The 22,741-nt window shown below is 45.2% G+C and overlaps 1 protein-coding gene across 7 annotated transcripts in view; it reads left to right on the top strand.

Moving 5' to 3' along the window:
- The window catches only part of PPP1R12B (protein phosphatase 1 regulatory subunit 12B), a 100,442-nt gene that overhangs the window by 27,403 nt on the left and 50,298 nt on the right, over positions 1 to 22,741 (top strand). For 4 of the 7 annotated variants that reach the window (XM_071768677.1, XM_071768676.1, XM_071768678.1 and 1 more), the window contains exons 4-14: positions 2,029 to 2,188; positions 3,889 to 4,033; positions 4,826 to 4,900; positions 6,856 to 6,935; positions 7,409 to 7,548; positions 8,195 to 8,304; positions 10,011 to 10,208; positions 11,090 to 11,172; positions 13,489 to 13,614; positions 18,046 to 18,231; positions 18,782 to 18,967. In XM_071768677.1, coding sequence (XP_071624778.1) covers positions 2,029 to 2,188; positions 3,889 to 4,033; positions 4,826 to 4,900; positions 6,856 to 6,935; positions 7,409 to 7,548; positions 8,195 to 8,304; positions 10,011 to 10,208; positions 11,090 to 11,172; positions 13,489 to 13,614; positions 18,046 to 18,231; positions 18,782 to 18,967 — 1,489 coding nt within the window. The remainder of the gene's footprint in view (positions 1 to 2,028; positions 2,189 to 3,888; positions 4,034 to 4,825; positions 4,901 to 6,855; positions 6,936 to 7,408; positions 7,549 to 8,194; positions 8,305 to 10,010; positions 10,209 to 11,089; positions 11,173 to 13,488; positions 13,615 to 18,045; positions 18,232 to 18,781; positions 18,968 to 22,741) is intronic. The other 3 variants (XM_071768681.1, XM_071768680.1, XM_071768683.1) reach the window with 2 other exon arrangements.

Below are 22,741 nucleotides of genomic sequence, written 5' to 3'. Positions count from 1 at the left end.
GGAATTTGTGTAATCTCCATCATTTGCTTTCATCAAAACTCAGCTGCATTCAGCTCTGAGCAATTTGATCTGGATTTGAATCAACCCTCCTTTGAGCAGGGATTTGAGCCAGGCACCCCCAAAGACTCTTTGCAGCCTACATTATCTTATGCCTACAGCTTGAGTCTGCACGGTGGTTACTTTTTACTTTTTGAAGCTATTTTAGGCATAGTTAGGAAAAGGTCAGTCCCTTGCTATTGTGTCAGCTGTGTTACTGTTTCTCAGATGAGCTGGAGCTGCCCATCTGAGAGCTGGTTGTTATTTCTGTTAGTGTCTCTCTTGGAAAGTTGTAGGATCATGTTCCTGCTGGTAAATAGAAACTTCACTTTCTAGTCTGGTGGAATTTGTGACAATGTTACCCCTGTTTTGTTTCCTTTTCCAACCACTTTTAAATAAGCTTGAATAGCCCTTCTCTCATATTTAGTCTGCTCAGGTATTTAAAAGGAATTGTGTCTACAGACAGCATTTATTTTACTTGGCTGTCTAAACCATGCCTGCCTCCCCTCTGCAGTCAGGCTTCCTTGGACACCCAGAAAGACAAGAGATCCTTTATTTACAGGAGTGTAACTTGTCCCTCCTTAAAGTGGGTATCCAGAACTCTGTGTGGTGATAACATGGTTGAAACCTTACAGGACATCCAGGCTGTAACTGTGCCTCAGCTGCAGATATTTTACCTGACACTTCTTGGGATTCTGCTTGGCTTTTTCATTGCTTCACCACATTAGTGGCATCCTGCTAAGATACCCTGAAACAACCATCTGTCTCCACTGAGAAGCTTCCTGTTGACACAGTTTAAAAGGATCATAACTGCTGGAGTACCTGTGATATATGTGACACTTTAAATAAGTGTCCATCTATCTGTGCAGCCTCTCTTCAGTGGTACCTGCAAGTTGATGCCTGCTGGGAACTGTAACAACAGGACAAGTGTGTATGATTCCCCTCCTGGACATTTTCTCGGCCTCCAGCAACTGTGCCTCAAGGAATCCCTGAGCCAGATGGGCTTTCTGTGTGCTCCTGAATCCCCATGGCTTTCCATTTGATGAGCTTGGGCAGCCCTTCTTGAGAGCACTCTGCATGTACAGCATTATGCCTGATAGCTACAAATTTGTCTGAGCCCTGTTCTGAAGCCAGTTGTATTTCTAATCTTTGCAACATCCTGTGGTAGTGGGTTTCACAGATCAGACTCTGAGTTGATAAGTGTTTTCTTTTGTTTTAATCCTAGCCCTCCATAACTTATATGGGAATCCTGTCTATCCTATAGTGAAAGAACAATCCATAGGACAGGTGCTCTTCAACACCCTTCTTGATTTTGGGGATTTGTCATCTCCTCCATATTTTTTCCTGAGTCAATGGTCTGATTAATCTTGTCTGATGAATCTTGTGTGGAGCTGTGCTGTACTGATTGGTGTGTCACCTGTACATGACCTCGTTATCATGGAGACTCCAGTTGCAAGAAAAGTCCAATATAGTTGTGCCTCCTGTTCAGTGACAATTGACACAACCCACCAGCCAAACCCACCCAGCCTCTCCACAGTGTAGCAGTGGTTCCTGAGGTAGGGAACTTGTCACTTGTTATCAGAAAGCTCCATACTCCATGTCTCAGTTTTACCAGATGTATGTGTGTTCATGACCTTTCTTGATCTCACTTCATCTAAAGCAGATCTCTAAAGTCATCAGATTAATTGGTTTATGGCCTCTTACATCAGAAGTTATTTAGAACTGTGTTTTGTCAGAATCTGATGGTTTGTGGCTCAGTTGAATTAACTAAATATTCATTTAGGTGTGCCCAGAGCATGCAGTACTGATCTCTCTGTGTGCAGCTCTCAGATTGTCTGAATTCTGAGTGAGCACACAGCAGGGGTTGTGCTGCTCTTGGAACAGGAAGTTTACAGATAGTTTACTAATATTGTATAGCAAATGAAACATCAGGTAAGTTTAACAAGCATATGCAAGCTTTCACTTGATAATCTCTTCTTCTGTCCATCTTAGGTGTAGATCTCGACTTGGCAAGAAAAGAAGAGGAGCAGCAAATGCTCCAGGATGCCAGACAGTGGCTGAACAGTGGGAGAATTGAAGACACAAAGCAGCCTCGGACTGGTGCCACAGCTCTCCACGTTGCTGCAGCAAAGGGCTACTCTGAAGTCATGAGGTAGGAGCTCCTTCCCAGGGCTGATGGACTGAATTAGGCTGTTTTTTTGTAAGGAACACATCTAACTTTATTGTTGAGGTATTTGTTTACTACTGAGATTTTCAGGCTGCTCTTTCCCAAAAGGTTCTGTAGACTTATGTGCTTAACCACAGAGGTTCACCTTGGGGACATTCCCTTTCATACTCAAGGCCTTTACAGTGTTGAAAGCTTTTCTGAGAGTGAGACAGAAATTAAAAGGCTTAATTTTCACTGTTAGATTAATAGTTTTAGGATCATCAAGTTAAACAGGATTAGAGAATGTATGCTGAAATTGTGCTTTTGAAGTGACAATAGGTGGTGCATGACAATCACAAACACCTCAAGAGTTTACATGGCCAGTGTGGTAGAAAAATGTATCATCCACCCCTGTCTCACTGTCCCCTGCTCCTTAGTGCTGCTCCTTCCTGCTGCCATCAGCAGTGACAGAGGGATTCCAACACCTTGACAGTTCTGCTGCTACTGCTCTAGCACTAACAAGCTTATTGCAAATATAAAATTTTCCATTGTAGTGCATCCTGGCAATAAAGCATTAATATTTTTACAGGTAAGGTCAAATTAAGGTTTCCAACAATAAAACATTCTTCTCTACTCTTTATGTTTGGGTGGAGCTGCTCATAAACATCAGTAAGGTTACTCTATTGCCCACATTAAAACCCTTTCTGAAAGTGTTTGTCTCTTGATCCTGAATTTCATAGTGTTAAGTGTCTTGATGTGTACAAGCTGTTTCTTACCAAGCTCTAGTAATTTTGTTCTTCTCTATGTTTCCTATTTGTATTCATTCATTAGAACTCATAATTGAGTTACAAACTGTGCCAGTCCCATGCCCAGGAACACTGATCTCACCCAGCTCATGTGGAATAGAAATGTAATATCTCCTGAATTAGAGGTGTTGGTCCCATGGACTTTGAGTGCAGGGTTGTATAGCCAGTACTTGTCAGTGGAGCTGTTTGCAGGGTGATTGGTTTTGGACATCTGTTCCTTGGCATTAATTGTTATAATGATAAGCAGATCTCACAGGGAGTTCTTTCACTCTTGTGTATTTTATGGCCACCCTTTAGGTTCAAATGCAAAGCCTCAGTGACTCTAAACCAGAGGAGCTAGGCAGGAGCTAGCTGCCTCCCAGATGAGATGTGGAATTTGTGACCTTGAGTCTCTTAGCAGCTATGTCCCTTCTTTTTGCCAGCTGGAAAATCAACATAAAGTCAGCACCTAATTTAAAATTTCTTTCACAGAGAAGCACACTGCTGCTGTAGCATGGCTGTGTTTTATTTAGCACAGTAATGCATCAGTGTAAAGCTTCAGGAGTTTCAAAACTGTTGGTGCCATTCTGGGGTCCCACTGGGTTTCCCCTGTGCCACACAAAGGTGCCTCTGGCTGGTGGAATTTCCCACCATGGAAACATTCAGCAACAGTTTTACCAGACTTGCAGAATTCCCCTGGATTATTCTTCTTCAATATTTAAGCAACATGGATAGCATTGAGTATTGATACAGGAGCTGTACATCCGTCTGATGTTTCTGTTCCAGTTGCCAGCACATCAAGTGGGATGTTGCTTAGGAGGTGAATAAACAAGTTAAGAAACTCCTGGCTTATTGTGAGCCATGTTACCTGCTCCATGGCTCAGGGTGTGAAGTCATTCTCAGTGTTGCTGCTTTCCTCAGGCTCTTGATCCAGGCTGGCTTTAATCTGAACGTCCAGGACAACGATGGCTGGACCCCGCTGCATGCTGCTGCCCACTGGGGGGTGAAGGAAGCTTGCTCCATCCTGGCTGAGGCCCTGTGTGACATGGACATCAGGAACAAGCTGGTCAGTGCACACAGGTGTTGGCACAACATAGGAGATGTATTTTCTGGACAGATAAATACGAACTTTATTTCCTACTTCTTGCCCCACACTGTGGCACAGTTGCATGGTAAGGGGCAGCTGTCCTGGCTTATGCACTGGAGCCTTTAAAAGCATCAGAAAAAAAAAAGCTTCCAGATTTTTTGGCCTGATGATGATTTGCAGCCTTGCAGGAAGTTCAAGTAGACAATGATGCAGTAGAACAGGCTGATCTCTTTCCTTCTTAATACAAGAGTTTCTAGGAAACCAGAAGCTCAAAGAGAATCCTAGAATGTCAGCTTGGAAGGGACCTCAAGGAAAGGACCTCCGACCCTTCTATTACTGTTGATCTGAGATGTCTCAGCACCCATCGACCTGAGACTTGAAACTTTCCAAAGTGGGGCAATCCACCCCTTCCCCTGGGAGACCATTCCAATGTCTGACTGTCCTCATGGGGAGAAATTTTCCTCTTGTGTTCAAACAGAATCTCACCAGGAGATTCTCATCTAGTCTCCTAGTCCTGACTGTTAGATCTGAGCAGCAGCAGTTGGGGAACTGCATTTCCATGGCTAAGGTTGCTCCAGTTGTGGACTGAATCAAAAAATCAACCATTGGTGTCCCAGCTTTTCCTGCTCTGGAATGAAGCAATGTTCCCCAGCATTTGTGGAGGGAGGACATGGCACACAATCACTTGTGTTCTCACAGTGTAACAGTGCTTTTTCTGAATATTAACCCCTGCTGTATCCAATACCCTCTTGTCTTCTCTTACTGCACCAGGGCCAGACACCATTTGATGTGGCTGATGAGGGGCTGGTTGAGCATTTAGAAATGCTGCAGAAGAAACAGACTGTGGTGAGTTTCTGACAGATCATTTTCCACCTCTCCAATTACCTTTCCATGCACGGGTGTTCCCTAAGACATATGGTGTCAACAGACACAGGAAGCTGAGGCCCAGCTCTATTTTTTTTCTGTGAGTCATGTGGAATATTTTATTACACCAATATTTTTAATAGCTAGAAATCTAGAAACCTAGATGGCTGCCCCAAGAAGGTCAGTACTATGCTGATATGCAGAATTCTGTAAACTGGTAAGGAATGTACAGTTCATCTTTGGAATTCTTATTATTCTGTAGTTGCTCTCTTAGCTGGCAAGCTCTCTCACATCTTTTATTAATGAGGGATCACCCAAGTCAATTTGGTGTTGGTATCTAAGGAAATATGTTTTGAGTATTAAGAAAGAGATTTGTTACCATCTCTGTCTTTCATAAAATAGGGAAATCATTTGAATGAATGAGAAGAAATTTTAAATTTCAGAGAACTCTAAAACTGTGATTTCAAAACCATATTAAATGGCTATTTCATAATGCATTGGAGATATTGGAAGGGGTTATAAGCAGAAAGTTGGATGAAAAGGAAAGCAAAAATCTGTATTGATTGAAGTGAAGCCAGTCATCAATTTAGGAAGCTGGGTTTTTGAATGCATTTTTCCTGTTTCATCTAATCTACTCAATTATCTCATTTGGGTGTTTCCAAAAAACAGACCAACCCCCTTTAAAAAAAATAAAAATCAGAAAGCATCATTTAAGATGTTATGTTCAGAAACAGACATAATGGGAACACTGCTGATAAAACCCAGTCAAGTCTTTTGAGGAACTGGCAGTGTGGGTGGTGGAACTCAAGCTCTGATCACAACACAGCTGCTCTCACCCTTAAATAGCATCCTTAACATTCTCAGAGACTTTTTAAAAATTAATCAGCTTCTTCAGTATCTATCAATGAAGTACAGATACATACTATCAGTGCTGTAATTTGGATTTCCTCTGTTCTGACTACACCAGGATTCTGCAGGTAATTGCACTCCTCAGAGGAAAAGAAAAAAAATTACAGGAATTGTTTTGACTGGTGTTGGCCCATTTTTAGGTTGGCTTCACAGGGACTGGCAATCCCTTTTGTTCTCTATATAGTAGCACTATATATAAAGCCTTTCTCTGTTTATTAAATGTTTGTAGCAAGCTATAGTAGAACTGGGAAGAAGAGATGAACCCAGATTTTATCATGCTTTTTTTTAGTGGGTAAGATTTTTTTTATAGAAATGCCATTTTATCATGTGTTTATCATGTGCCATTGTTATCACTTAAAATAGAAAATGTAACATTTTTCAAGGATGAAATAGGCAGACCTGTAGTCTATAGTAATATACTATTACAACTATAATAGTGCATTATTTTGCTTTTAAAATGGCTATGAATCAGATTTTTTAAAATCTAACCCTTGTAATGGAACAACATGCCATCCTTGCTAAAAGATTAGCTGTTGTTGTTGGGTAGAAGAGGGGATTTTGTTATTTTGTTTGCTGGAAGTAATTAATTTGATTCGGGTCTGGATTTTTCCCCTCTCTGAGCTACCTTTGAATGCAGCAGGATGTGGTGCTGAGGGACGTGGGTTAGTGGTGGCCTGGGCAGTGCTGAGTTGATATTGGACTTGATCATCTTGATGGCCTTTTCCAGCCCAAATGCCTGGTGATTCTGTGACAGCTGCAGAGTTCTCTGAAGGTTTTATTAAACTGCAGCATCAGTCTGAGGATGTGCTGGGTGTGTAGCTGAGCCCTTGTGGAGCTCCAGCCCAAGACACCCCGTGCTCTTGCAGATGTGCATCTGTTCAGTTGGCTTGTTAAAGAAATTCACAGTATTTTTGATCTGACGAGGTTGGGATGACTTTATGCTGTGCTAATTACTGGGTTGTGCTGAGATGGCTTGTGAAGAAGATTTCTTTTCATTCCTTCTCCAATCTACTTGGACTTTCTGACAGTTGCGAAGTGAGAAGGAGACGAGGAATAAGCTGATTGAAGCTGACATGAATGGGAAACCTCAAAGCAGACTCTTCACCAAGTATGTTTCTTTCCTCCTTGTTGAAAAGAAGCTTCATAGAGTGTGATGGGAGGCAGCATCACCTGTTAGCAGTCAGCTGGCCTCAGCTGGTGTAAAAGTTTATTGCTGTTCATGTCCATTTCATGGTTTCTTTTAAATTTGAGCTCTCTTTAATGCAATTTTGTCTGTTTTTTAAATACATCCAGCTGAGATCTGCATCTTTGCAGTTCCACAGAGCCATGGTGGGTTGTATTGCACTAGCAAAAGAGACACCACATTGTTCTGGACTGAGAAATGCTTACAAATCCAGGAAATGTGAGACTGGCATTGGAATCCATGGCAAATGGGCAGTGCTGAAAGTGCAGTTGAATCTGTGGATGGATTATTGTCCTTTTGCTTTTTCTCTATGTGGGAAAGCATGCCCATGTGTTCCTGAGAAGTGGAACTCAAAAACTCTGTGGCCTGTTAGTCCTTAGAATTTCTGTATCTTACAGCAAAGAGAAGATTCTTTGTGAGGAAGACACACTGAAGTCCATGGAGATGGAGGAAGAGAACAAGAACTCCAGCAGTTCTAGTTCTGAAGAGGAAGAAGCTGAAGATGAAGTTTCAGAATCAGATGTTGAAAAGGAGTCAGGTAATGTTTAGTATGTCTGGTTCTTATGTCAAGCATGGTGCATAGATACAAAAAAAAGTTAATACTGCATGATTGCACTTTCCTGAGAAGCAGGGAGCCAGCTGTGAGTTTTGGTAGTGTTTGCTTAGCTAGCTTTTGAGCCCTGTTAAAGAATTTTTTAGGAATTATTCCTAGCTTCATGTAGAAAAATGGATTGTGCTGTAGAAGACCAGGAATTTTGCCCACCAGCATAAGCAACTGCAGCAAAGTGTGCAAGGAAATCCAGGCCATGCTCCTGTACTGCCAGGGGAATGGGATGTCCTGCTGCCTTCCTGAGGGCTGCCCGGGGAGATCAAGCCCTGGGAGGAAACAAAATTGTGAATAAACAAAGTATCTGTTTTTTCTCCCTAATGTGCTTTCTGCCAAGGTTTTGCTTGTCTGGGGGGATGAAGTTGAAAGCTGTGCCTGGCAAATGGATGCAGAGTATTGTGCAGTGAGCAGCCAGCCCAGCCCCCTTGCAGACAGCACTGCTTGGCCTTGGCACTGGTGTCATCTGCATGATCTAAGGTGTACTGAGGTCACAGCACCTCTGAACTTGAGTTTAGTGCTTGTAAAGAAAGGCCTTGGGAAGTGCAATGCTGAAACATTTGGTTTCTTTTCTTTGTAGAAAGGAAGGAAGAGCCCTTTGCCAACCACTCCAGCCATGAAACCAGGCCTAGCATCACTGAGCAAATACCACCACCTGAGCCCAACTCCTTCACTGCATCTGCCAGAAGAGTAAGTGAATTTGAATCAGTGGGGACTCTGGCAGAGCTTGAAAGCTCAAAGTAGCTTTTTGGGAAATGAAACTGATTTTCAAAGGAGGTGTAAGATGTGAATTTAGGAGAGCATGGTACATGCAGTGTTGCTGAAGATGCTGTGTTAACAACAGTATAGGACTGGTACAACAGGGGACATTTGTACTGTGGGGTTCCTCTTGAATCTCTGAAGCAAATTTCTCTGTTCACAAGAGAAACCTGCTTACTGCAAGTGCTTTGTGTCCCTGTCATTTCTGAGATGGCCAATGCCAATCCCTGACCAGCAGGAGCTCTTTCACCAAAGCTGGGTCCTGCTGATGGATCAGCAGTCAATCTGGCATTCTCATCTGAAGTGCCTCTGCCTTGCCAAACTCAGTTGATTCAGGCATGATGATGTTATGGCCCAGTAAGCAGAGAGGATAAACTTTGCATCTGACTAGAGAGGTTGGCTATGAAAGCTTTTTAAAGGTGAAGTGGAGTTACTGAAATCTTATCTGAATTCTCCAGCTCTCACGTCACTCAGCTAGATGGCACCAGGAGACTCTGTTCTGCTGAGGATTGGTGTCCTACACTTCTAATTTCTTTTTACATCAGAATGTAGAGCACAGCTATTCAATGCAGGCTCCTTGCCAAAGGCTGAAGCACACATTTGAGGGGAAAATGTTTCTTGCTTAGTCACAATTATTTTTTTTTAACATGCTGCTGAGCCTAACTTCTCGTCCAGATCAAATGAAGCAGAGCTCCTCTGGGCATTGATCAGCTCAGGCTCAATTAGCAGGGAAGTATTAAAGGGAGAAGGATACTGAGGTGTGTGGGCAAAGCAGCTCTGTCCTGCAGTGTGTATAAGGTATGGGGTTACCTGGCCACAAAAGGGTTTAAGCTAGAACTGGCCTCTCTAAGTCTGTGTCCAACCTCTTGCTCAAAGCAAGGCCAACTTCCAGTGTCATGTTTCCTTGAACCACCTGAGAATTCAAGTCCCTGAGGAGGGAGGTGTTCTCTTGCTCCCTGTCCCCGTGCAGCATCACTCCTACCAGGAGGTACATCCTCCTTCGTGCCAGCTGGGACTTCCTGTGTTGGGCCTTGTCTGTTCTTCCTTCTCCTTTCACTGCAGAGTGTTGAGGAGAAGTCTGGTTCTGTAGCTCTGCAAACCCCACCTCCCAAGTAGCAGAGAAATCCTTTCTTTGCCTTCCCATTTCCATGCTAAACAAGCCAGGCTGTTTAGTGTGGTGTGCTCCAGCTCCCTGATGATCTTAATGTCTCCTCCTGGACTCTCTCCAGTTTGATCTGTGTAAGGGTTTTATTTGCAGCTAGTCCCAAAAGAGTCAAATACTTTTTTTTGTTGTTTTCTGCCTTGAATGAATAATTCCCCCTTCCTAAGCAGGTGCTAATAAAAGCTTCCTTGTTCTCCATACTCTTTCTGCAAAGCTGGAGGAGGGCTTTGTGTAGGCAAAGAGAGCTGCACAATGACACAAGATTGCTTTCATCATCTGTCCTTGGGGATGTTTGCATCCCTGTGAGTTCACCTTGAGCTGTGTCCTGTAATTAAAGCTAAGCAGGAAATCAAAGTCAATCCATCTTACAAGTGTAGCCCAGCAAAAACTGGAGCTTGTGGAAAGGCTTCCAGAACTTAGACTGTGCCTTGCAGTGCTCTTACTTCTTGCCAATGTCCCTTTTTGTCCTCTGCAGTTCAGTTGGCTCAGCAAGTCAGAGGAGCAGAAGGACGAGTCCCCTGCCTCGTGGCGGCTGGGCCTGCGGAAGACTGGGAGCCACAACATGTTGAGTGAGGTCACAGCTACTCAGGAGGCTCAGAGAGACAAAACTTCTTCCATCTTCCGCTCCTCATCCAGCCCTCGGATATCTGCACTGTTGGACAGCAAGGAAAAGGTTTGCCTTGCAGCAGAGCTGTTTCAGTGCATCCCAGTTGAGCAGGCTTTGCCTCACAGGTTTAGGACCCTTTCCCTTTTGTTTTGTGTTATTGCTTGGTTTTGTATCCATAACAAATTTGAGTCTTTTTCATTCTTTTTTCTTTTGTCCTCTGAAAATGATTCCTATCTTATCAGTCATTCCTGCAGAACTGGAGTTTGTTGCCCGTTTGACCTAATTTCTGTTTGGTTTGGAGTGAGCTGCCAGTGAATTAGAGCTGCTGGTCTGGCATGGCCTGTTCTTTTGCAGAAAATAACTAATCCAGAGAGGAGCACATTCCTGCAGTGGAAATTCTCCTTCACTGCCATCTCTATGTATTCTTCCTGTAGCCACCAGCTGTATTTGTGAATCCCATCCCAGGTATTCACTGGCTGTAGCTGTGCTGCCCACGGGGAGATGCCCCATCCCTGAAAACATTCCAGGTCAGGTTGGACGGGGCTCTGAGGAACCTGAGCTTGTTGAAGTTGTCCCTGCTTACTGCAGGGGGGTTGGACTGGATGAGTTTTAAAGTTGCCTTCCAACCCAAACCATTTTATGATGCTCTGGTTTATAACTACTTCTAATTAGAAGCTGCTTTTATTCACTGGTGTGCTCTTCAGGAAATAATTTTCAGAATGGATATTTTTACTCTACGGTGTGTGTTGCCCAAGGAAATGCCCTAAGCCACTTGTTCTTAGACAGGAGAATGCTTCCTTAGGTGAGGAAATTTGAACATTATTTAGTTGTCAATGAATGTGCTGGAAGTGTTACAGATAAGAGTTTTTTTTCACAGAATGTTAGGGGTTGGAAGGGGCCTCAAAAGATCAAGACCAACCCCATTTTTACTTCTTTTCCTTCACCAGGATAAAGACAGCAAGAGCTATCTTGCCACAATAGCCCCCAGAAGAATAAGCAGTACAAGTGATATAGAAGAAAAAGAAAACAGGTGAGACTGACTGAACATAATGCCCAGCTTCTCTCCTTTGGATAGTTCTTTGGAATACCTTTTTTCTCTATTCTTGCCTCATATATTTTCTCAGCAGTTCCAAGTATATGAGAATTCACAATATCAGGAGCTGTCTCTGATCTATAAAAGTTGCTTTCCATTCAGGTGAGCAGGGCAGCAGGCTGGCTGCTCCACCTCTTACCCATCCATGTTCACTCTCCATGCTGGAAGTCAGATTTGGACATACTTCTTCCTATTATATGCAAGTGCCTCACTTTGTAGCTGACATCTACACTTGTCACTTGCTCAGTGGTCACCTTCAGTCCCTGTGTTCACATATCTGTCATTTTAGGATTCACTGGAGTCTGTGAACTCCCTCATGCAGGGAACTGTTTCCATTGCAGGGCTGGTTTTATGGTTGCCCCTGGACAGAACAGCACTATAAATGGGATAAATATCTAGTATTTCAGGATGTATTTGAGGAGCTAATCTGTACAAACAGATGCCTCACAGTTTGTGCTAGAAGGAGTAAAATTTGAGCTTAGCCTCATTTCCAGCCACCCCCACAGTCACAGCAGAAAGGCATGTACAGAGAAGTCTTTGTGCACTGTGACTGTTGGGAAGCAATCACTGCAGATGACCACCCTGAGAGAATTTCAGCCCAGTTTGAGATTCTTTGCTGATCTTTTGCTGGAACCTCCCTGCTGTGTTCTTCCTAATCTCAGGCAGTCACTGTGATTTGGAGTTCAGCAGACAATTTGTGTCTACTGATAAGCTTGAACAGTTTTGGCAGTGGCTCGTATTGAGTGGCATTTCCAGCTGACTGCTGAGAAGTGTCCTCTGCCTGGTAAAGTAGGGAATGAGAAGTGGCCTGCATGAACAGATGGTGCCCAGGCCTACTGGGTAGTACAGCTTTTTCTCAATATTTTTTCTTTTCAAAACAGCTGAGTTTCACTTCATGGAACTCACAGGTCTCTCAGAGTGCATCAGCATGGACAGAGCAGTTGAAAAATGAAAAATAACTGCAGGCTGACAAGTGCATTTGTGTTGCATTACAAGTCTGAGGTTCTGTCCAAGACCAGAACAGAACCTCCTGCCAAAGCTTATGTTAGGAAAGGAGCCCTGATTTCAGATAACTGTCATAAATAGGACTACTAGTAATATCATAGAATCATAGGAAGTGAGGGTTTGGAAGGGACCTCAAAAGGTCCAACCCCCCCTGCCAGAGCAGGGTCACCTACAGCAGCTCCCACAGGAACACCTCCAGGTGGGCTTTGAATGTCTCCAGGGAAGGAGACTCCACAACCTCCCTGGGCAGCCTGGGCCAGGGCTCTGTCACCCTCACAGTGAAAAAATTCTTCCTAATATTTATATGGAAGTGGCATATTATATGGCAGATATATATATATATGGCTATAAATTGCCAGTTTAACCATTGCCCCTTGTCCTGTTGTTGGTCACCCCTGGGAAAAGCTTGACTCCCTCCTCCTGGCACTCACCCCTTACATATTTATAAACACTGATGAGCTCACCCCTCATTCTCTTCTTCTCCAAACTGAAGAGCCCCAGGTCCTTCAGCCTTTCCTCACCAGGAGATGTTCCACTCCCTCAATCATCTTGGTCACTCTGCCCTGGACTCTCTCAAGCAGAGAGAGCACCCCAGGTGCCTTTGTCTTCTTGGGCACATTGTTGGCTCATGGGGATCCTTCCACCCACCACCACCCCCAGGTCCCTTTCACCTCTGCTGCTCTCCAGCAGCTCAGTCCCCAACCTACACTGCTACCTGGGGTTGTTCTTTCCCAGATGCAATATATTGATAACTTGTCAAGTAGTTTTAGGTATTGCCAAATATTTTGTTTTCTACTGCTAAGTATAGCAAAAGGTTTGCCACGCTGAATTGTTTTATTGTCATTGCCTGGATACCTCAGAGAATAAAAACTCCCCCTGCAGTTGCAGTGTCTGTGTGTATGTGGAATGTTGTTTGAAATGAGACAGCAGAGAGAATATCAAATGACATTCTTATTATGTTAAATTACATTTATGGACAATCTAAATTTCAATTGCAAATATTTCTGATTAAAAAGGATCCTCTTCCTCTTTATGCAATGCAGAGGTACATGGGGTACTTCTCTAGTCATACAGCTGGCACTTGCAGACTGATGCTAAGGCCAGAAGAGGTGGTCAGCGAGTTGTGTCCCCTGTGAGCAGCAGTGCCTGTAGGTGTGAGGGAAGCATTCATGTTGTGTGAGTGTAGAGGAGTCAAAAGCAGACTCCAGAAGTTCTCCTAAACACACGTTGTGCTCTCTCCTGCTTTAGAGAATCAGCTGCTAACCTGGTGCGGAGCGGCTCCTACACCCGGCAGCCCTGGAGGGAGGAGTCCAAGGGGAATGAACCCCCCCACTCTGGGGCACCTACAACCTACGTATCTACCTACTTGAAAAGGTGTGTCCAGTTCTGTCTTACATGGGTTCCCTGGCACTTCTAATCTGAACATTCCTCCCAAATTTCAGACTCCTGCTTGCTGCTTATTGCATGAGTGTAACTGGCCGTGGGACCTTCTGCTGAGAGCAGGAAACAAAGTTAAGATTTGCTGACATTTGTCATGCTAAATAGTACTTTTAAAGGCCATCATTTTTGTTGATTTGTAAATTGCTGAAATGAATTTAAGTACTCTTTTTCACACAATTAAAATGCTAAGTGTTTTCTGGCTTTTATGCTAGTATTATAGTTAGATAATAAAACAAAAATTGATCATAAAAAGAAAAAAAGGTAATTACAGTCTGAAAACATTGTTCAGATAGTTATTGACAGGTAAGTTGTAGCTTATCTCTAATTTTGGTTTATATGAGTCTATATTTATTACCATCATTATCAGAAATATTTGTGCATGCCTTACAGCACTTGCTAAGGGGGAAGACTGATGCTTCCTATTCTTTTCTTGTGGCAGTAAGGAAGCACACTCTGCATAGTGGATGAGAAATTGTAGAGGCTGGTTGTTTGTAAACTAACCAGGCAGAATCAGGAAAGCAATGCTGTGCATAAATTGTGTAACTGGCAGGATCTTTTACCCCTTTAGAAGGGAGAGGCTCAGTTTCCTTGAAGTACCAGATAATGGCAGTCTCTGAATGAGGTGAATGAAAGCCCTGCTCTGTTAAGGCAATAATACACCTCTGGCTTTTCATCTCAGTCTTGAGAAGGAGGATCAGCCCTTTGTGCAAGCAAAGTACCATCACCTCACCTTTATTTTAGCTAATACTGGCAATCAGCAAAACAGCAGGAATAAACCTGTCGTGCTGCAGAGCCAGTTGAGCTGTGCTTAAGGAAAAGGGCAGAAATATTTCAAGGTTTTGGATGGCATTTCACCTAATTCTAGACCCTGAGCTAAATAACTGTCCTGAAGATGAAACAGTTGCTTTGAGATACTTGGGAAGTGGCAGATTTTTTTCTGTTCTAGTACTTATGCTGGTAGAGGGAAGTTGTGCTCAATCCATCCAATTGCTGAGCACATACAGACCCATTCCCACAAAAGGTGAAACAGATAGCCCCTTCAAGCAGTGAGCTTCTCCTGATCTGCTGATCCATTCTGGTGACTTCACATCTATCCTGGGACATGATGACAAGCCAGCCTCCATCACTTGTCCCTTCTGAAGGCAGCTTGACAAGCCACAGCTGATTACATTGGAAAAATCACACCTCTTGCAGCTGCCATGCCTTACTGTTCCCTGGTCTGAGAGACAGCCCAGTCCCTCACGTGGCTGTCTGCTGAAATTTTGCAAACATTGCCTGTTTATCTCTCCTAATCCAGAGACAGATTTAGTATTACATCCACATGGCTGTACTGTATTTCCTTGGTTAAACTGTACAGAGACTAGCAGAGGGGTTGGCTGGCAGTGGCCACTAGCCCAAAACTTCTCAGAGCCCTGTTCTGACAGCCTGTTCTTCACTTTAGTGCATGTTGGCCTTCAAGCAGGCAGCTGACTTTGTCTGTATATGAAAGGATTTGGAGGAAAACTGGCACAGCAGATGGAGTTAATTCAGCATTCTTACTTTGCCATCATCTGTAGGTGTGATGCCTCACAAGAAGGGGCCACACACCAGAATGAAATCACTTTTCCACACAGTTCCTCCTTCATTTTACATAGTTCCATATTTGCCTTCTTGCTGCTTTTGTTCACATGAAAACCACCACAGCAAGTTAGGCTGGCACCTGGCTGTCCAGCTCTGCTTCTGACAGCAACTGATCTTGAAGGACAAGTTCTGAAAGCTTGGAAAATACAAGAGCAGGCACTCTCCTTGCTTACAGCAGTGATGGATTTGGGAGCCAGGGGTTATAGTTCACTGTTGTTCTTTATAGCCAGCATCCTGTGGGCAGCATCCATGAGCAAATCCTGTTTGGACCTTTGCACTACCCTATGGCTGTGTGATCTGAAAAAAATAGTTACATGTTTTGTGCAAACTTTTATTTATGGGAAAACTCTTAAGGTCTTGAAGGTTTTTGAGATTTTGAATTCTACATGTCTTAGATGTTTTCAGAAGTATTTCTTTTCATTATTTGAAATGTTCCTTTCCATTCTGTTGCTTGTTCCCTGAGGGTTATGTTATGGTGATCATGTTAGAGAAAGAGTAGTAGTGTGTCAGTGCCATTTTTTTTTTTACTTCTAATGTTGATTTTTGCTTTATTAAAAAAAATTATTTATGCATAAATTCATAATCCTTCCTTTTACAGATTCATAGGAACATAGCTGTTAATGAACAAGACTCCCTAGCTAACCTTTTCCTTGCAGCTTTTTGATCCTGTGAACATTTGAATTAATGCCTTAGAGTCTTCCTCAGACTGTGCAGTGCCACCCATGCAAGGTGACAGGGTGGGGAGGTGAACTCCTGTAGAGCTGCCTGTGCCTGGGCTCCCTTGTGAGCAGGAGTGTGTATGTGATGCCCCAGCACCACACTTCTGCACCCCAGGGCATGTGCATGCAGGAGCTGCCACAGCACCATCCCCATGCTCTCCTCTGTTCCTCCTCCTCCTCTTTCCCCTTTCAGCTCCTTTACATCTCTGCTCTCTCAGGCACCTGGTGCTGCTTCCATCCTCTTGTCTCCCCTTTTCACCCATTACCTTTCCCTTCTGACAGCCAATCCTTGTCAGATCTTAACTCTCCTGTGTCCTCCCTTCCTGACCGAGTTCCTTCTCTTTTTTGCAGCCACCCCTCGTCCCCAGCCTCTCTGCCTTGGTCTCTCCTAGGATGGTGCCACATCAACCCTGCTCCCTTCAGGGTTGCCACCACCTTTTCCCCCTGCCACTCCTCTTGTTCCTTCCCCTGGCACATGCTCCACTGCCATCAGCTCCTCAGGACAGTGATTTCTGCAACCTCACATCCTGCACACCCACTCCAGCCAGGCTTAGCTCCCTGCTCCCAGCCCATCTTCAGGGCTCAGCCTTTTCCTCTGGTGCAGAGAGCCAAGAAGGAGGCACCTGCTCCCAACAGGACTTCCCTCCCCCCCCACTCCAGGCAGGGCCCAGCTTTCCAGAGGAAGTTTTGTTTAGGGTCCAGTGGAGGTTGCTACCTGGTGATAATAACTTGCTTCTTCCTCTTTGACCTGGATGTGGCAAGAAACCATCAACAGAAGAGCCCCAATGTCAGGTTCCTCCCAACAGAGGCCTTCCAGGGTGCCCTGCTCTCTCCTTGGGCTGCCTAGGGACCAGCTGCTTGTGCTGGGCTGTCTGGGGCCTTGGCAGAGAAGGCTGGTTTGTAAATTGGGTGCCTCTGTGAATTGGACTGGATCCTTTCTGCAGCCTTCTGTCCCTGGCTGCTGTCCTGCCCCTTTCAAGTTTTATTTCAGCCTCGGGCTGCTCTCCCTGACTCTAATGCTGACCTCCAGTCTGTTGTCCCTGGTGTTCTCATAAACCTGCAGCTCTTGGTCCTGGTCTGCTTTTCCTCTGTTAGCTTTTGTTCCTGGTGCAATCATTTTCCTCCATGTGCATGGGAGTCATGAAGATGCAGGAGATGAGAGGCAGCTCCCAGCCTTCCCACCCTTTGATCCTGCAGACAGCCCAGTCTGACCAGTAGCAACCAGGAATACCAGTTGCTGGGAAAGGTGTGGCAGGGTGCTAGATCACAGATGCCTGCTCATTTGCTCTGTGCAGACAAGGAGCAGCCTGGATGTGAAGCTCAGCCACGTGCAATAAAGGAGATCTTGTCAGATTTCATCAATCTGGTGTTGGAGGTGTGCAACTTCTCCCACTGCAGTGGCTTTTCTCTGATGTAGCAAAAGGTACATCCTTGCAGGAGAGCCCTTCTCCTGTTCTCCTGTCTCCTCTCCAAAGTTTAAGTGCTTTTATTTACCTACAGCTTTTTAGTAAGGTTTTGAGGTTTTAAATTGACAAAATGTGAATTTCCCTTGCTCATTCCTGAATGTTTTTTGACAGTTTCATTAGCTTTTTTCTGAAAGTGCAGAGTTTGTGTCCAATGTGGCTTAAAAAGAATTGAAACTCGAACCAATAATTTTTCCAAAGCTTTAATCCACTAAAAACAAGTTCTTAAACTTGGAAGTCCTGGGCATCCATCTTTGGCAGTGATGCAGCCAGACCTGCTTATGTCCTGCTTTAAGCAACCTCATCCTTGCTCCTGGTTCCTCCCTTCCCAGGGGTGCTCTGTGTGCGCTGCTTTCGCTGCCCTGAGGTTGTCCCTTCCCTGACCTTCACCCATTCACCTCCACACAGCTGGGGGAGATGCTGCCCCAGCTCTTACCTCCTTGCCTACGTTTTGCTTAGAGGTGACACGTGCTCCCTTCCCAGCCCAGAGCCTGGCTGTGGTGGTGATGTTCTGTTGAATATTTACTGTGCTCTGAAGGACGTGATTTTGTGCTGTTTTCCAGTGCTTCATTTGGTAGAAGTAGTGACCTCAGCAGTCCCTACATTTCAGCCAGTCGCAATACATCTCTAGCTACCTCACCCACTACCATTGGTTCATCTACCTCATTGGGCACCCCGTGGCAACCTGTCTCTTCCTGCCCCACATCTCTCGGTGTGAACACTACTGCATCAGCCCGCCAGTACACCAGGTAACGGCTCACAGCTCAGATAACACTGCAGAAAATCAACAGTTGGGTTGGAAGTTGTGAATTCTGGAGTGGATGAGGGGATTGGCAGCATCCAGAAAGTCTCAGAAAGCCCAGAATGGTTTCTATGGACAGTTTCAGCAGTGTGTTTGCAGCAGCAGGCAGCTCAGTCAGCTCATGTGTGCCCAGAGCTCCCTGGTGCTGGGGTGGTCAGTTGTGCCTCTTCCTGCCCTGTTAAAGACACGAGGTTGTTGCTCAGGCTGCTCTTGGGTGTTCAGTGTACAGGCTCTTGGACCTGGTTCCTCCTGATTATTCACCTGGTACATTTTTTTAAATCATTTTTTCTACAAACAGGGACGTGAAGTCTATTAATTCCTCCTGCTTGTTCTTCTGCAAGTTTTTAGAAACTTGTTTTAGTGTGTGCTGTTCTCTACAAAAACCTCAGGTGCAGAAGGAGGAGAATGAACTGCCAGTGCTCCCTCGAGGTGGCTGATGTCTCAGTCAGCAGTTGAGTTCACTTGCTTTGCTTTCCGTTGTGTCTTCTTTATTTCAGAGCCCCTTTCAGGCAACAAACTGATTCTGCTGTAGAGAAAAACACAGAGGGCATCTCTGCTAGCACCCCCCTAGGTGTAATCACAAACCGCCCCGTACTCGGCTCTGCTAACGGTGTTGCCAATGCTGGTGCTGCCTCCACCCCAGGGAAGGACTTCTCAGCTGAGGAAGCCAGGGAACGCAGAAGGTTGGTGAGCAGAGTGCTGCTGTGTGTCCATCCTCCTCTCGTCAGGGCTCACCTGGTGGTGATGGGGGGGTGTGAGGATGTTTCTCACAGGTGCTGTGTGGAGCCACAGGCTGCTCCCTCCTAAGGTTTTGAATTGAGTCATGGCTGGGTTGTAGGTTAAATTTAGCTTCATAATTTTCCTACTTGTCTTTTCAGCATCTTGGGCTTTTTTTCAGTTGTCCTCTCAGCTGCTGATCTCCATCCCTAAGGTCTCTAGGTGTAAAGGGGCAGAGCCCAGCAGCCACTTGCCATGGGCTCTGTAATGTGAATCCCATCTGAGAGACAGGTTCAGATAAAACCCATCCCTCTGATTCTCTTCAGTTTACATATGCCCCAACGGAGACCTCTTTGCTTCACAAGTCCCCTGGGTTCACCCTGTGGCTGATGGGAGAGAACAAATGTTTTTGGAGAGTGTAGATGTGTGATCAGGGAGAGGGATTGTGCTCCAGCAGCAGTTCACCTTTCTTTTGCTTGACTGTAAGGAAGGCAGCACAGAGACAGGAGTCTGACATGTGCAATTGAGGCTGTTTCTGCACTAGCTCTGAATCTAGGTGGTGATCTCTTCCTTATCATGCCATGTTATTTGTAAATATCTGAGGGGTGGGGGGCAAGAGGAGGAGCCCAATCTCTTCCCAGTGGTGCCCAGGAATAGGACAAGGAATCCTGGGGTGAAGGGAGAACACAGGAAGCTCCTCCTCAACATGAGGAGAAACTTCTGGAGGGTGAGGGTGAGGGAGCCCTGGCCCAGGCTGCCCAGAGAGGTTCTGGAGTCTCCTTCTCTGGAGCCTTTCCCACCCCCCTGGATGTGTTCCTGGGTGATCCTGCTGTGCAGGGGTTGGACTGGATGAGCTCCAGAGGTCCCTTCCAGCCCCTCCCATTCTACAATTCTATGAAATTTACCTTGTGCATGTAAGTACAGAATATCAAATAGCCCACATTTAGTCCTGTGAGCACATTAACTTTTGCAAAATCTGTTTCTTCTGATGAAAATAAATGCTAATAAATAAAATGCAGGAATGAACTGGATATTTCTAACTAGCAACCAGGTTGTGTAGTGCTTTCAGTAATTAGATTCTCCCAGTCTAAAATAATAACTTCTTAAAATACAGACCTTCCTGAGCAGAGATTGTACTCTGAAATATTTTAAGTGGCCTGAAGCCAAAGGATGTGAAAAGCACTGATGGAAATTCCCAGCTCACACTGATAAAGAAGGGGGAGTGCAGCCCTGCTGTGGCCTCTGCAGTTCCGGCTCCCATGGAGGGAGGGCCTGCTGGCTGCTGGCTTCTCCTGGCTTCAGCTGCAGCAGAGCCAGGGAAGGAAAGGGGTCTGTGCTATTTGGAAATACTCAAGCTTTTAATGCTATCTGGGCTTTTTTTTTTTTTTTTTTTTTTTTTTTTTTTTCAGAGCTAGCACAGGCAGTGCTCCTCTGTAGGTATTTCAGGCATTGGGGATGAGCCATGTTCATCAACTCTGTCTGCAGGGACATAACTTGAAGTAGCTCCTGCAGAGCCTCCTCTGTCTGTAAGAACACTTATATTTAATAGTAGGAGTGCCTCTGTGTGCTCCTCATCATTTTGCTAGGGGTCAGCTGGCTTGGTGTCATTTGCAGATGCATTGAGATGAGCTGTCAAAAGATACTCCCTGGGCAAAGAGAGCTTGCCCAGAGGACAGAGTGAGGATTGTGCTTTCAGTTCACACTTGAGAGCATTTTGCAGCAGTATCTCCATTCTGCAAGCCCAGAATCAAGTTGCAAAAGGTTTAGATTCTTCCCAGGAGAAGTGGGCTCCACAAAACCCACCAGACTTTTTTGGCACTGTCTGCAGACAGAGAGATTGACTGTGCTGGGTCTTGCAGGTGCCCAAAAGAGCATCTATTAATATTCCTGCACTGGCATTTATTGCCGAATCAGTTTCTATAAATAATATACAAGATCTGTGTAAGTCTGCATTTTTATTAGAGAACCTTCTCCTGTGAATTATGCTAATGTAAAGAGAAACACCAGAGAATTCCTCCCACCTCTAATTGATGCTTTGAAAGTAGTGATAGGAAAAAAGCCCAGCAACAATGCCTTGTGCTCGTGGGTGGAGGAAACGATTTATGAATGTATGTTCTGACAGCAGGATGTTCTGACTGAGGAACTGCCAGCATGCTTTGAACTAGGAAACAGGGACCAGAGAACCAGGAGAGGTCACCTGAGTGGAGAAAACTTATTTTGGAAGGAGACCAATTCTAGTAAAATAAAATAAAATAGGAAAATGTCAAACAGTTGTCAGGGAAGCACTATATGGATTTCAGTTCCCGCTGGCAGCTGTTGCAGTAGCATTTGGTCTGCTTCAGTGTTTCCAAAGCTCCAGCTTGCTCTTAGCAACAAAAACATAAACAAGATTATCAGCTAATATTAGATCCCAGGGATGTCTCCAAACTTGTGGCCTTAAATTATCTACGTGAAGGCAAAAGGTTAAAGTAGAAGAGACTGCTGGGTCTGGAGAGTACCAAGTAGCCAAGTTCTCTGCTGTGCTGTCTGCATGCCTTGGTGGCCAGCAAGCCCATCATAGTGTTTCCTCCAGTCCTGCTGCTTGTTTGCTAGCTAAACTGGTCAAGAAATGCTCCAGCAACTGGGAAATGTTGTGTGAGTTGTGCCTGATGTTGTTACAAAGGGGAGGAAAGAAGTAACAGAAGAGGCAGCAGAGGAGGGATGGGGTTGGAGGAATGCACTGGAGAGGCTGCAGCACCGGCTGCCCCGGGGTTGGTTGGAGCAGGGGAATGTCAGGGGTGTTCAGCCAAGGTGCTGCCCTGTCTGTTCCCTTGTACCCAGCTGCACAGTCAGCTTCTCCTGGCCCCACTGCAGCCTGGTGCTGCTGCTGCCTGGAAACCTGACGGCTTCCAGAGTCAAGAGTATTGCCAAGCAGTCCATTTTTCTTTTTCGTGGGAATTTTGGAGCCACTGATGAATGTTGCTGGTTGAATGTTGAATCCTTCTTAATGATCTCCTGCCAGCCTCTAATTGTCTCCCATTGCAAATACATTTCAGCTGAGCTCACAGCAGCACTTGCTGTGCTGAGGGTAAATGAAAACGTGTGGATGCTGTGCCTCACACAGGCTCCTGGTGCAAATCTCACCTGCTTTTGGTTTCCACTCGAAGTGAGCAGGTGGTGGGGACTCAGGGGGATCCTGTTGGTTGCAGCTCAGTGCTGGATTATCCACCTTGGTCCTGGATGCAGCGGCCTCTAGTGCCACCTGATGCTCCTCTGCAAAGCTCATCCCCAGCCCTGGCTGGGAAGGTTCTGCCCAGGGCTCAGTGGCCACGTCTGGTCCTGGGGATCCCACACTGCAGCCCCCAAGGGGGCTCTGCTTGGAGCTGCTGCCCTGTGCATGGAGAGGGATCTGCAGGAGAGCTTGTCCTGCTGGAATGTGACTTGTGCCACCAGGCATCTGGTGCTGAAAGGAAGGTCTGGGAGGTCTGGAAGTTGCTGAAGCTTTAGTGCCCAGGATGGATGGAGAGGCCACTGTGCAGCCACAGCTGGTGGCTAGTGGTCACCTGGGGCAAGGCAACCTGTGCCTGAGAACTTCTGCAAGGCAAGGCTGTGTTCTCACTTATGTGGCCAGCTTGTTAACACTTGTTAATTTGAAATCTGTCCTGTTTCATAAGAACAAATTTTTTAATCATTTAATTTGTTCTTCCTCCCTTATTGTTTTTCCCCAGCCACTTTGTTCTGCATTCTGCAGTTTTGTTTGT

This window comes from Heliangelus exortis, chromosome 25 (genome assembly GCF_036169615.1).
Source record: "Heliangelus exortis chromosome 25, bHelExo1.hap1, whole genome shotgun sequence".
Taxonomy (NCBI): domain Eukaryota; kingdom Metazoa; phylum Chordata; class Aves; order Apodiformes; family Trochilidae; genus Heliangelus; species Heliangelus exortis.
This window is presented reverse-complemented; position numbering and strand designations above follow the sequence as displayed.